Source organism: Bombina bombina, chromosome 10 (assembly GCF_027579735.1).
Source record: "Bombina bombina isolate aBomBom1 chromosome 10, aBomBom1.pri, whole genome shotgun sequence".
NCBI lineage: Eukaryota > Metazoa > Chordata > Amphibia > Anura > Bombinatoridae > Bombina > Bombina bombina.
In genome coordinates, this window is record NC_069508.1 from 175,003,304 (window position 1) to 175,016,977 (window position 13,674).

Below are 13,674 nucleotides of genomic sequence, written 5' to 3' on the forward strand. Positions count from 1 at the left end.
AACATCACCAGGTCTGTTATACATCAGTCTGTCCGCAGCACAGCAAACTGGTAACCGGAGAAGGAGGAGGGGGAGGTTTTAGAGCAAATGTTTAGAAGTTGTGTGAACTTATGTACATGTTTATAAGGGTTAAAGTGTAAGTGCTCATTTAAAGGGAAATTGTGTAGCTATATTGTAATAGATCTGCATTAAGTGTTTAAAACAGTTGGTTTTTGTTAACCTTTTCAGGGGTTTTCTGTCAAATATATAATTCCCTTAAAGTCTTTTTAATTATCTTCTTTGCTGTGGCCATTTAGATTGAGGTAAATTGGCTCTTTCACTGTTTTCAGTAGTCAGTGTAGCATGTTGCAAAGTCAGTACCACTATAAAACACTTCAGTATCCAATTGTATTGTCCTTAAGGTAATAGTAGCATTGGAGAGCTATTTATTACAAACTGAAATATAAATGGAATGATTGTGTATTTCAGATTTGGGTAAAAATTGTGTGTGGATCACTTTACCAACAATATGTTCTATCACTGTTTTAATGTTCCTTTTAATACAATTTTAAAGGAATAGTGTAGTCAAAAATTAAACTTTCATGATTTAGCTAGAGCAGGCAATTTTAAGCAACTTTTTAAATTTACTCCTTTTATCAAATTGAATTAGTTCTCTTGGTATCTTTATTTGAAAAATTGGAAAGTAAAGCTTAGGAGCCGCCCCATTTTTGGTTCAGCATCTAGGTAGCACTTTCTGATTGGTGTCTAAATGCAGCCACCAATCAGCAAGCACTACCCAGGTGCTGAACCGAAAATGGGCCGGCTCCTAAGCTTAGTCTTGCTTTTTCAAATAAAGATAGCAAGAGAACAAAGAAAAATTGATAATAGGAGTAAATTAGAAAGTTGCGTAAAATTGCTGCTCTGTCTTAATCATGAGTTTAATTTTGACTACACTATCTCTTTAATGTACTCTATGAATGAAATTTACATTAAAGTTTTTAAATTATATTTTTTTCGTTTGCTTCCTTATGGATTATAAATGTGCTCCCCCCCCCCCCAGTATTAAAGCAGTTGAATGATAATCTGTGGGGGCAAATTAGAGGTGTCTGAACATGAAACTGGGTTTTAAGCCACTGAGCATACAATTGTAAGATACTTTTCAATGCTTTGTTCTTTTGGTATCTTGTTGAAAAGGATACCAAGGTAATCTCAGGAGCAGTGGTGCACTACTGGGAGCTTGCTGCTGATTGGTGGCTGCACGTATATGCCCCATGTCCTTATTTCCCAGTAGTATTTGATTATAAAAGTAAATTGAAGTATCTTAAAGGACCACTCAATGCAGTAGAATTGCATAATTAACCCGTGCATAATAAAACGACAATGATTTAACACCTACTCTGAATTTCAAATAAGCAGTAGGTTTTTTGTTTCTGACAAATTTATTTGTTCTCCCATTTTCCGGCCCCCGTATCATGTGATAGACATCAGCCAATCCATAGACTAGTATACATATACCCTGTGAGCTTGTGCACATGTTCTCCAGGAAGTGTGAAAATAAAAGAACTGTGCAAAATTTGATAATGGAAGTAAATTGGAAAGTGATTTAAAACTGCTGCTCTGATTCATAAGTTTATTTTGTCTTGTGTGTCCCTTTAAAAGCCTGCCTTGAAGCCACCAGATAAACGATCACAAATGAACTGATTTGTATTCCCCGTTGCTGCTTCCTTTTTAGGATCAATACTTTCCCATATTCAGAAACGAAAGCACTTTAATGAGAAGGAAGCGAGCACTGTGGTTAAAGATATTGCATCTGCCCTGGATTTCCTTCACACGAAAGGTAAGGACGTCCGGTGACTGCTGGTTTAATCTTCGCCACTAGCTTAGACTTTCCTTCTGTAATTCCATTAAACCCATACATTTTCTCTTATGTTGTATTTTTTTATTGAAACCTCTCATATTTTACGCAGTCCTATTGGTGTCATTTGTTTGAAGAGCATTTGTAGGCGCCTGGAGCTCTGTATGGAAGCAGTTTTGCTGGAATGCTTATAAAAATGCTATACACTTTTCAGCATTAGGTAGCAACAATTTTTAACATTGATACAAACATTCTTGCAAAGCTGCTGCTATATAGTGCACCAGGCATGTGCATTCTCCTGAGCTTATGTAGGTATGCTCTTCAACGAAGGATACCAACAAAACGAAGAAAAAATTGATAATCGAAGCAATTTTCTTTTTCTTCAAAATAGTTTTTTGGCTGAATCCCGAAATAAGAATTTTGGGTTCATATCATTTTTTTTTATCTGCATGATCAAAACAGGTTGCAGCAAATCCCCTTCTGATTTCCAGTGCGTTACAATATATTTCAACCCTCTCTGAAAACCCAGAGTAATCATTGCATTAAGTATCTAACATTCTGATTTGAAGCTGTGCAAAGAAGTCTCATTTGTTTATGCTTTGCACATTGAGCATTTCCTGCTATTTGTCACTTGCGCTCTTGTGTTCCTCGCACAGTATATGAATGTATTTCTCCTATGGGTTAATCCTAAATGCTCTGTTTAAATAAATGTGCTTTGTGTTGCTTGTAGGGTGATAAGCGAGAGATGCGACGTGCTGCTAATATTGAACTGCTTTTTTTGAAAGAACATTTTGACTGGATTGAATGTTTGATTTATTTCTCTGTTTTTCTGCCCTAAGCTATTTTACATGTTTTTCTCCCTTCATTAGGTATTGCTCATCGAGATTTAAAGCCTGAGAATATATTGTGCGAGTTTGAAGAGAAGGTACAGCTATTTAGTTGTTTCATATCAGTGCTCCCTTGGGCGCATCCTCTGTGCATCTATTAAACCTTATATTTTTTCAGATGTAGCGGCTAGTCATCTCTAACATGTTGCAGTAATGATACAAAGCAGATTTTGTTAGTAATTTCTTTTATTGCTGCTTCGGGGGTAATGTACGGAGATTTAGTGCATCACATGCAGCTTTTTTACAATTCTATGAGATTCTGGGGCCATATTATGTGATGGAATTGCAAGTTCTGTTTTAGTTTAATCAATTTATTTATTTGCCCATTAAGCTTGTAGTCCCTTGTTTAGCAGATTAGTGTTTGTCTATTAACACAGTGGGTTAATTCTATGTAGGATTCTCTGTCCTCTCATTTATATGTTAGTATGAGCACCATGTCATCGTGCCTATCCCTTGTTCCTAAGGGAATATCCTTTTCCAAAGTAAAATTTATACAGAGGCAGGTGCTTTTAGTCTTTGTATACCACACAAACTCTGATACAACACACTCTCTCCTACAAGACGCACACAAGTCCTGACCAAGTAAACACGATGTTATGACCCAGCAATGGGTCCTGACCCGTGGTTTGATGAATCCTGCTCTAGACAACCAATAGTACAATAAGTAACTGTTCCAATGCATTAGAGCAATTTTACTATTGTAGCTTTATGTCCCTTTCACAACTGCATGTGCATCAGGCATTGGTTCCTGGAGGTAGGTTTTTTTTCTCACACAGGAATTTTTCCTGCATGACTGTGACTAAATGAGTAAATGTCTCTCTAGGAAATCCCTACTCTTTATGACATTGGGGCTAATTTTCTCCATATTCTCAGGTGTCCCCTGTGAAAATATGTGACTTTGACCTTGGAAGTGGTGTGAAGCTGAACAGTGCATGTACTCCCATAACAACCCCCGAGCTAACAACTCCGGTAAGTAACCACCTATAGACATAAGTATTATTTTTCTGTTCAACAGTAAAGGGATTGCTGTATGTCCTCTAAAGAGGCTGATACATTAAAGAATGGAGTAACATGAAACCCAGTTGTCAAAACTGTCCTGCATGTTAGTTCCATATAGAAACCAAGTAGTTAAAGGGATGCTCTCTGCTCAATATAATCGTATTCATTTCTGGCTTTATTTATCCATCTGAAATTATTATTTCTTCTGTTATGTGTGATCAGTCCACGGGTCATCATTACTTCTGGGATATAACTCCTCCCCAACAGGAAATGCAAGAGGATTCACCCAGCAGAGCTGCATATAGCTCCTCCCCTCTACGTCAGTCCCAGTCATTCTCTTGCACCCAACGACTAGATAGGATGTGTGAGAGGACTATGGTGATTATACTTAGTTTTTATGACTTCAATCAAAAGTTTGTTATTTTACAATAGCACCGGAGCGTGTTATTACTTCTCTGGCAGAGTTTGAAGAAGAATCTACCAGAGTTTTTTACTATGATTTTAACCGGAGTAGTTAAGATCATATTGCTGTTCTCGGCCATCTGAGGGAGGTAAAAGCTTCAGATCAGGGGACAGCGGGCAGATGAATCTGCATTGAGGTATGTAGCAGTTTTTATTTTCTGAATGGAATTGATGAGAAAATCCTGCCATACCGTTATAATGACATGTATGTATACACTTCAGTATTCTGGGGATGGTATTTCACTGGAACTACTCTGTTAAAGGTCACTAATCCTTTTAATAAGTATTTATCATGTTAAACGTTTTTGCTGGAATGTAGAATCGTTTACATTGCTGAGGTACTGAGTGAATAAATATTTGGGCATTATTTTCCACTTGGCAGTTGTTTGCTTTTAATTGTGACAGTTTCGTTTCTCTTCACTGCTGTGTATGAGAGGGAGGGGCCGTTTTTGGCGCTCTTTGCTACGCATCAAAAATTTCCAGTCAGCTACTCTTATATTTCCTGCATGATCCGGTTCATCTCTGACAGATCTCAGGGGTCTTCAAACTTCTTTGGAGGGAGGTATATTCTCTCAGCAGAGCTGTGAGAATTTTATATTGACTGTGAATAAAAACGTTGCTCTGTAATTTTTATGTCAAATTTAATTATTGTTATTTTACTAATGGGAACAAACCTTTGCTAAAAGTTGTGTTGTTTTAAAGTTTGATGCTATAACTGTTTTGCAGTTCATTATCTCAACTGTCATTTAATCGTTTAGTACCTCCTTGAGGCACAGTACGTTTTTGCTAAAAAAGATTATAACCAGGTTGCAAGTTATTGCTAGTGTGTTAAACATGTCTGACTCAGAGGAAGATATCTGTGTCATTTGTTCCAATGCCAAGGTGGAGCCCAATAGAAATTTATGTACTAACTGTATTGATGCTACTTTAAATAAAAGTCAATCTGTACAATGTGAACAAATTTCACCAAACTGCGAGGGGAGAGTTATGCCGACTAACTCGCCTCACGCGGCAGTACCTGCATCTCCCGCCCGGGAGGTGCGTGATTTTATGGCGCCTAGTACATCTGGGCGGCCATTACAGATAACATTACATGATATGGCTACTGTTATGACTGAAGTTTTGTCTAAATTACCAGAACTAAGAGGCAAGCGTGATCACTCTGGGGTGAGAACAGAGTGCGCTGACAATACTAGGGCCATGTCTGATACTGCGTCACAGCTTGCAGAGCATGAGGACGGAGAGCTTCATTCTGTGGGTGACGGTTCTGATCCAAATAGATTGGATTCAGATATTTCAAATTTTAAATTTAAATTGGAGAACCTCCGTGTATTACTAGGGGAGGTCTTAGCAGCTCTCAATGATTGTAACACCGTTGCAATACCAGAGAAACTGTGTAGGTTGGATAAATACTTTGCGGTACCGGCGAGTACTGACGTTTTTCCTATACCTAAGAGATTAACTGAAATTGTTACTAAGGAGTGGGATAGACCCGGTGTGCCGTTCTCACCCCCTCCAATATTTAGAAAGATGTTTCCAATAGACGCCACCACTCGGGACTTATGGCAAACGGTCCCTAAGGTGGAGGGAGCAGTTTCTACTTTAGCTAAGCGTACCACTATCCCGGTGGAGGATAGCTGTGCTTTTTCAGATCCAATGGATAAAAAATTAGAGGGTTACCTTAAGAAAATGTTTGTTCAACAAGGTTTTATATTGCAACCCCTTGCATGTATCGCGCCGATTACGGCTGCGGCAGCATTTTGGATTGAGTCTCTGGAAGAGAACCTTAGTTCATCTACGCTAGACGACATTATGGACAGGCTTAGAGTCCTTAAACTAGCTAATTCATTCATTTCGGAGGCCGTAGTACATTTAACCAAACTTACGGCTAAGAACTCAGGATTCGCCATACAGGCACGTAGGGCGCTGTGGCTAAAATCCTGGTCAGCTGATGTTACTTCTAAGTCCAAATTACTTAATATACCTTTCAAGGGGCAGTCTTTATTTGGGCCCGGTTTGAAAGAAATTATCGCTGACATTACAGGAGGTAAGGGCCACGCCCTACCTCAAGACAAAGCCAAAGCTAAGGCTAGACAGTCTAATTTTCGTCCCTTTCGGAATTTCAAAACAGGAGCAGCATCAACCTCCACTGCACCAAAACAGGAAGGAGCTGTTGCTCGTTACAGGCAAGGCTGGAAGCCTAACCAGTCCTGGAACAAGGGCAAACAGGCCAGGAAACCTGCTGCTGCCCCAAAGACAGCATGAACCGAGAGCCCCCGATCCGGGACCGGATCTAGTGGGGGGCAGACTTTCTCTCTTCGCCCAGGCCTGGGCAAGAGATGTTCAGGATCCCTGGGCGCTAGAGATCATATCTCAGGGATACCTTCTAGACTTCAAATTATCTCCCCCAAGAGGGAGATTTCATCTGTCAAGGTTGTCAACAAACCAGATAAAGAAAGAAGCGTTTCTACGCTGTGTACAAGATCTGTTATTAATGGGAGTGATCCATCCGGTTCCGCGGTCGGAACAAGGACAAGGGTTCTACTCAAACCTGTTTGTGGTTCCCAAAAAAGAGGGAACTTTCAGGCCAATCTTAGATTTAAAGATTCTAAACAAATTCCTAAGAGTTCCATCGTTCAAAATGGAAACTATTCGGACAATCTTACCCATGATCCAAAAGGGTCAGTACATGACCACAGTGGATTTAAAAGATGCTTACCTTCACATACCGATTCACAAAGATCATCACCGGTACCTACGGTTTGCCTTCCTAGACAGGCACTACCAGTTTGTAGCTCTTCCATTCGGATTGGCTACGGCCCCAAGAATCTTCACAAAGGTTCTGGGTGCCCTTCTGGCGGTACTAAGACCGCGAGGGATTTCGGTAGCTCCGTACCTAGACGACATTCTAATACAAGCTTCAAGCTTTCAAACTGCCAAGTCTCATACAGAGTTAGTTCTGGCATTTCTAAGGTCGCATGGATGGAAAGTGAACGAAAAGAAGAGTTCTCTTTTTCCTCTCACAAGGGTTCCATTCTTGGGGACTCTTATAGATTCTGTAGAAATGAAGATTTACCTGACAGAAGACAGGTTAACAAAGCTTCAAGATGCATGCCGTGTCCTTCATTCCATTCAACACCCGTCAGTAGCTCAATGCATGGAGGTGATCGGCTTAATGGTAGCGGCAATGGACATAGTACCTTTTGCACGCCTACACCTCAGACCGCTGCAATTGTGCATGCTAAGTCAGTGGAATGGGGATTACTCAGATTTGTCCCCTACTCTGAATCTGAATCAAGAGACCAGAAATTCTCTTCTATGGTGGCTTTATCGGCCACACCTGTCCAGGGGGATGCCATTCAGCAGGCCAGACTGGACAATTGTAACAACAGACGCCAGCCTACTAGGTTGGGGCGCTGTCTGGAATTCTCTGAAGGCTCAGGGATTATGGAATCAGGAGGAGAGTCTCCTTCCAATAAACATTCTGGAATTGAGAGCAGTTCTCAATGCCCTTCTGGCTTGGCCCCAATTAACAACTCGGGGGTTCATCAGGTTTCAGTCGGACAATATCACGACTGTAGCTTACATCAACCATCAGGGAGGGACAAGAAGCTCCCTAGCAATGATGGAAGTATCAAAGATAATTCGCTGGGCAGAGTCTCACTCTTGCCACCTGTCAGCAATCCACATCCCGGGAGTGGAGAACTGGGAGGCGGATTTCTTGAGTCGCCAGACTTTTCATCCGGGAGAGTGGGAACTTCATCCGGAGGTCTTTGCCCAAATACTTCGACGTTGGGGCAAACCAGAGATAGATCTCATGGCGTCTCGCCAGAACGCCAAACTTCCTCACTACGGGTCCAGATCCAGGGATCCGGGAGCGGTTCTGATAGATGCTTTGACAGCACCTTGGAACTTCGGGATGGCTTATGTGTTTCCACCCTTCCCGCTGCTTCCTCGATTGATTGCCAAAATCAAACAGGAGAGAGCATCAGTGATTCTAATAGCGCCTGCATGGCCACGCAGGACTTGGTATGCAGATCTAGTGGACATGTCATCCTGTCCGCCTTGGTCTCTACCTCTAAGACAGGACCTTCTGATACAGGGTCCATTCAAACATCAAAATCTAACTTCTCTGAAACTGACTGCTTGGAAATTGAACGCTTGATTTTATCAAAACGTGGTTTTTCTGAGTCGGTTATTGATACCCTGATACAGGCTAGGAAGCCTGTTACCAGAAAGATTTACCATAAAATATGGCGTAAATACCTATACTGGTGCGAATCCAAACGTTACTCCTGGAGTAAGGTTAGGATCCCTAGAATATTGTCCTTTCTACAAGAAGGTTTAGAAAAGGGTTTATCAGCTAGTTCATTAAAGGGACAGATTTCAGCTCTGTCCATCTTGTTACACAGGCGTCTGTCAGAAAATCCAGACGTCCAGGCTTTTTGTCAGGCTTTAGCTAGGATCAAGCCTGTGTTTAAAGCTGTTGCTCCGCCATGGAGTTTAAACTTAGTTCTTAACGTTTTACAGGGTGTTCCGTTTGAACCCCTTCATTCCATTGATATAAAATTGTTATCTTGGAAAGTTCTCTTTTTAATGGCTATTTCCTCGGCTCGAAGAGTCTCTGAGTTATCAGCATTACATTGTGATTCTCCTTATCTGATTTTTCACTCAGACAAGGTAGTTCTGCGTACTAAACCTGGGTTCTTACCTAAGGTAGTCACTAACAGGAATATCAATCAAGAGATTGTTGTTCCATCCTTGTGTCCAAATCCTTCTTCAAAGAAGGAACGTCTTCTACACAATCTGGATGTAGTTCGTGCCCTCAAGTTCTACTTGCAGGCAACTAAAGATTTTCGCCAAACTTCTTCCCTGTTTGTCGTTTATTCTGGACAGAGGAGAGGTCAAAAAGCTTCTGCTACCTCTCTCTCTTTTTGGCTTCGTAGCATAATACGTTTAGCCTATGAGACTGCTGGACAGCAGCCTCCTGAAAGAATTACAGCTCACTCCACTAGAGCTGTGGCTTCCACTTGGGCCTTTAAGAATGAGGCCTCTGTTGAACAGATTTGCAAGGCTGCAACTTGGTCTTCGCTTCATACTTTTTCCAAATTTTACAAATTTGACACTTTTGCTTCTTCGGAGGCTATTTTTGGGAGAAAGGTTCTTCAGGCAGTGGTTCCTTCTGTATAATGAGCCTGCCTATCCCTCCCGTCATCCGTGTACTTTTGCTTTGGTATTGGTATCCCAGAAGTAATGATGACCCGTGGACTGATCACACATAACAGAAGAAAACATAATTTATGCTTACCTGATAAATTCCTTTCTTCTGTTGTGTGATCAGTCCACGGCCCGCCCTGTTTTTAAGGCAGGTAAATATCTTTTAAATTATACTCCAGTCACCACTTCACCCTTGGTTACTCCTTTCTCGTTGATTCTTGGTCGAATGACTGGGACTGACGTAGAGGGGAGGAGCTATATGCAGCTCTGCTGGGTGAATCCTCTTGCATTTCCTGTTGGGGAGGAGTTATATCCCAGAAGTAATGATGACCCGTGGACTGATCACACAACAGAAGAAAGGAATTTATCAGGTAAGCATAAATTATGTTTTTTTTAAATTGTGGATTGTCTCTATCTTCCAATGGTACTTTATTATTTATGCATGCCAGTGTAGTCTCCTTTTGCACAGGCTCTAAACGCCATTTGTCATGTGATGTCATTGTCATTCTGCACGTGCACAATTTTGATGTGTGTGTGCATGTGACCTACAGTTGTATTTGTATTCGGTTGTACACACACAATGTTACAGCAGAAGCTGTATTAAAAAAGCATTATTTCTACCATTGTTCATTTCAGAATGTTTTAAAGGAAATGTAAAGTTCACTACTTTGCATTTTTAAATTCCACATATTATCTCACTTTTTTTAGTGTCAAGTGTCCAAATGATCTGATGAAGGGTGCAGATAAGCTGGCTATTCCTTAGGTGCTAGAATTTCTATTTAACTAGCAAAAATGCCTCTAGTAAAAGCTGTCAGTGCTTCAGCAGCATACGTATGTGTGTCTGTAGCTGAAGCAGAGATAATGTTTACTAGAAGCGTTTTACTAATACAAGTATATTGCAAAATGCTTCCTTTCTATTTTGAAATGCAGTAAAGCTACTATTATGTCCCTAAGTGAGAAATGAAAGAGAAATTCTAGATGAACCATTTTAAATCTGACAGAGCCTTTTCTGGTACTTTTACTATACAAGAACCATAGTGTCCTCATTTCCCCGGTTGCAGTGTGGATCAGCAGAGTACATGGCCCCTGAGGTAGTGGAGGTTTTCACAGAGGAAGCTACCTTCTATGACAAGCGGTGTGATCTGTGGAGTCTGGGGGTCATTCTATACATTATGCTGAGTGGGTACCCTCCGTTTGTGGGCAACTGTGGCACAGACTGTGGCTGGGACCGGGGTGAGATGTGCAGAGTTTGCCAGGTAAGCAAATGTTCTGTGTGTGGCGCAGCATTCACGTAAACCGGTAACTAAAAATGGTAGTGTTGTCCATTAAAATACGGTTTGTTTATAGGTAAAAAAAATATTGAATGTTTTCTTAAATGTGGTAATCTGTTGCTGCGTTTTCAATCTGATGCTGAGTTTCATGTAGTATACAAATGGCAGATGAAATGTCTTTAGCTGTGCATATACTTGTTTAATGTTTGTATTTATTTTTAAAGAATAAACTATTTGAAAGTATCCAAGAGGGTCAGTATGAGTTCCCAGAGAAGGAATGGTCACGTATTTCCAGCTCTGCCAAAGATTTAATCTCTAAGCTGCTTGTCCGAGATGCCAATAAGCGTCTGAGTGCTGCTCAGGTTCTACAGCACCCGTGGTTGCAAGGGGTGAGTGGGCTGTCCACGTAATGGTTAAAACTAGTGCAACTGGTTGACAGGGAAACATTGTTATGTCTCAGCTGGTTCAAATCCCACAATCCATGACTGAAATGTTTGTTTCCTATTTATAATGGTTTAAATATAGATATACATAGCTTTAATCCTCAAACAGCTATTCATATTCAATGCAATGTGTTCATTGGACTGTTAATGATTTAGATAATACCACAGCTTTAGTAAATACAATGAAACTACACAATAACGTTCTTTACAAATCTTTTTGGTTGTTTGTATTTCTTATTTTCTAGGAGGCTTCTGAAAGAGGATTACCAACACCGCTAGTGCTTCAGAGGTAATATTTTGCTTTCTGTTTCTAAGGGATATATATCCTCTCCACATATCTATTTTGTATAGAGTTTCCATATGGACCAGAAGACCTTTATGTTAGCCATTAAATCTGGGACAAATAGGCGATCGGTGCTTGGTGACCTTCTTGCCAGTTTAGAATATTGCATGTGCATAGTCTAGTGCTCATATAGTATGTTAAGGAATTTGACTAGAGAGACAGTAATTTAAGCAAGATCCCACATTATGTCACAGAATTTAATGGAGTGTAAAAGCTTTGGTCTGAGTTGCTATTTTCCCTTATTCTTCCCATAATAGGAACAGCATCACTAAAGACTTGACCCTCTTTGCAGCTGAAGCAGTTGCCATGAATCGTCAGCTCTCCCAGCATGACAGCGACCTGATGGAGGAGCAGGAGAATATCATCCACGCAATCTGCTCCATGAGGCTGTCTCCACCATCCAAGTCTCGCCTCGCTAAGCGTAGAGCCCGGACCCACGCTCAGAAAGCCATTGGCTCCATTTCAACATGATAGAGCTCTACCGCAACAAGCGCAGGAGGAGTCTGAGCTGATCTGTCCATTTTTTTGCTTAATCATTTATTCTTCAACATGTCCTGCCAGACCCAGTGACTAACGAAGATAGTTGCTGCAGTAGCTCGCTAGAAACATTTTATTTCTACGTTAAAAACAGAACTTTTAATAATATCCAACCTGAGCCTTTTGTTTTACTTGTTGCTGCGATGTTTTTTTTATTAGTTTTATTGTAAACAAAAATCAAATAGTGCACATTAGTTATGTTTGCATCTTCCAATAGTGAACAAGTGCACTTTTATGTAATGTTAAGACTTTTATTTCCCTCAGGTACAGTGGTTGTCTGTATTATCAGTCAGTCCTGCAAGCTAAGCAAGTCTTAACATTATTTTTTAATTTAAAAGTTACAAATATTAATATAGCTCCTATCAACATATCTTCTATTTGTTAATTATTGGTTCTCTACTGTATTTCCTTTAAAACTTTTTATTTAACATCTCATCTGTTAATTTTAACCATTTTTTATGTTGTATAGAATTGTCATACCAAAAATGTATTTTTTTTTTAATGTATGTTTTTATTTTTGTATAATTTATCTCACACCCACAGTATATGCAGATATGTCACAGGTGTCTTAAAATCTCAGAATTTGTTTAAAATTATTTTTTAGCACTTACAGGAACATAGTATTTTTATATGAGGAAACTCTTACAAGGGTATTTTTTTACATAAGCATATGTAGCTGCCTTTTCACTGTGACCTCAGTGAAGGGCCCAGTTGTTTAACACTTAAATGTTTACTTGCATATGAATGTGAAGTTTTAAGAAGAGTGGAGATATGGAGTTGTCCATATTTAATACATATACTAAGAAATAAATATCTAATTTGAACTTATTTCTCTCCTTTTTTCATTATTCATCAATACTGTTAAGATTTGAACAAGCTGAACACTATATATCATAAAGACCATATAGTAAAATAAATAGTAGCTAATATGGGTGAAAATATTCTCAAAAATAGGCACTCACTGGACGCAAGTGTGGATCTTATTAGGATCCAATGGACCCTGTTATCTAATGCAGCATTATGTTTGGTTAGAAGACATTAACAGATTCCTACAGATATCCTGACATTACTACCCGCCTTACGTTTACAGTTCTTTATGCTATATTATGAGCAAGTTTTGCTGTTTATTTGAACCATTGCCTGCCAGATCAGTAACTGGTTGAATGTGGATTTTATTTGTAAAAGTAAGACAGATATTTAACACCTTTCCATTTTCTTTGGTGGATGTGGATATGCAGAGACTTTAAATTTAGTATATTTACTTTCATAAGATGGTGAGAGTTCATGAGACATCACTTGTAGCATAAAACTCTAGTCCACTAGGAGGAGGAAAAAACACCCCTACAGACTAGAGCTGTAATCCTTCCCACTCTCGGATAAACCCTCAAATATTTGTCTCCAAAATGGAGTGTATGGAGTTCTAAAGTGTTAATCTCACAGGCTTCTCAGGTGAAATGCGTATTTATCTGCCAATCTGTTTTAGATGCGGTTCTTTGTAAATCTTTGGCTCTGTGCACTTCCTCTGATTCAGTGTCTACTGGAAGCACTCATCTGCAGCTGAATTAAGCACAGTAGATGAAGGTGCTGACAGGTAAGCACTATATACCTTCACAGGCGGTTAAAATGAACATTTATACACTACTCACACAGCCTGGGGACATACACATAAAACACACAACCT

At 39.8% G+C, this 13,674-nt stretch overlaps 1 protein-coding gene across 4 annotated transcripts in view; it reads left to right on the forward strand.

Annotated features, from left to right (window-relative positions):
* Window positions 1-12,821, forward strand: part of LOC128641010 (MAP kinase-interacting serine/threonine-protein kinase 1) — a 284,854-nt gene extending 272,033 nt beyond the window's left edge. For all 4 annotated transcript variants that reach the window (XM_053693522.1, XM_053693523.1, XM_053693526.1 and 1 more), the window contains 7 exons: window positions 1,712-1,816; window positions 2,704-2,759; window positions 3,595-3,690; window positions 10,461-10,655; window positions 10,895-11,059; window positions 11,359-11,402; window positions 11,714-12,821. In XM_053693522.1, the coding sequence (XP_053549497.1) occupies window positions 1,712-1,816; window positions 2,704-2,759; window positions 3,595-3,690; window positions 10,461-10,655; window positions 10,895-11,059; window positions 11,359-11,402; window positions 11,714-11,927 (875 nt within the window). In that variant the 3' untranslated portion in view covers window positions 11,928-12,821. The remainder of the gene's footprint in view (window positions 1-1,711; window positions 1,817-2,703; window positions 2,760-3,594; window positions 3,691-10,460; window positions 10,656-10,894; window positions 11,060-11,358; window positions 11,403-11,713) is intronic.
* The last annotated feature ends 853 nt before the right edge of the window (window positions 12,822-13,674 follow it).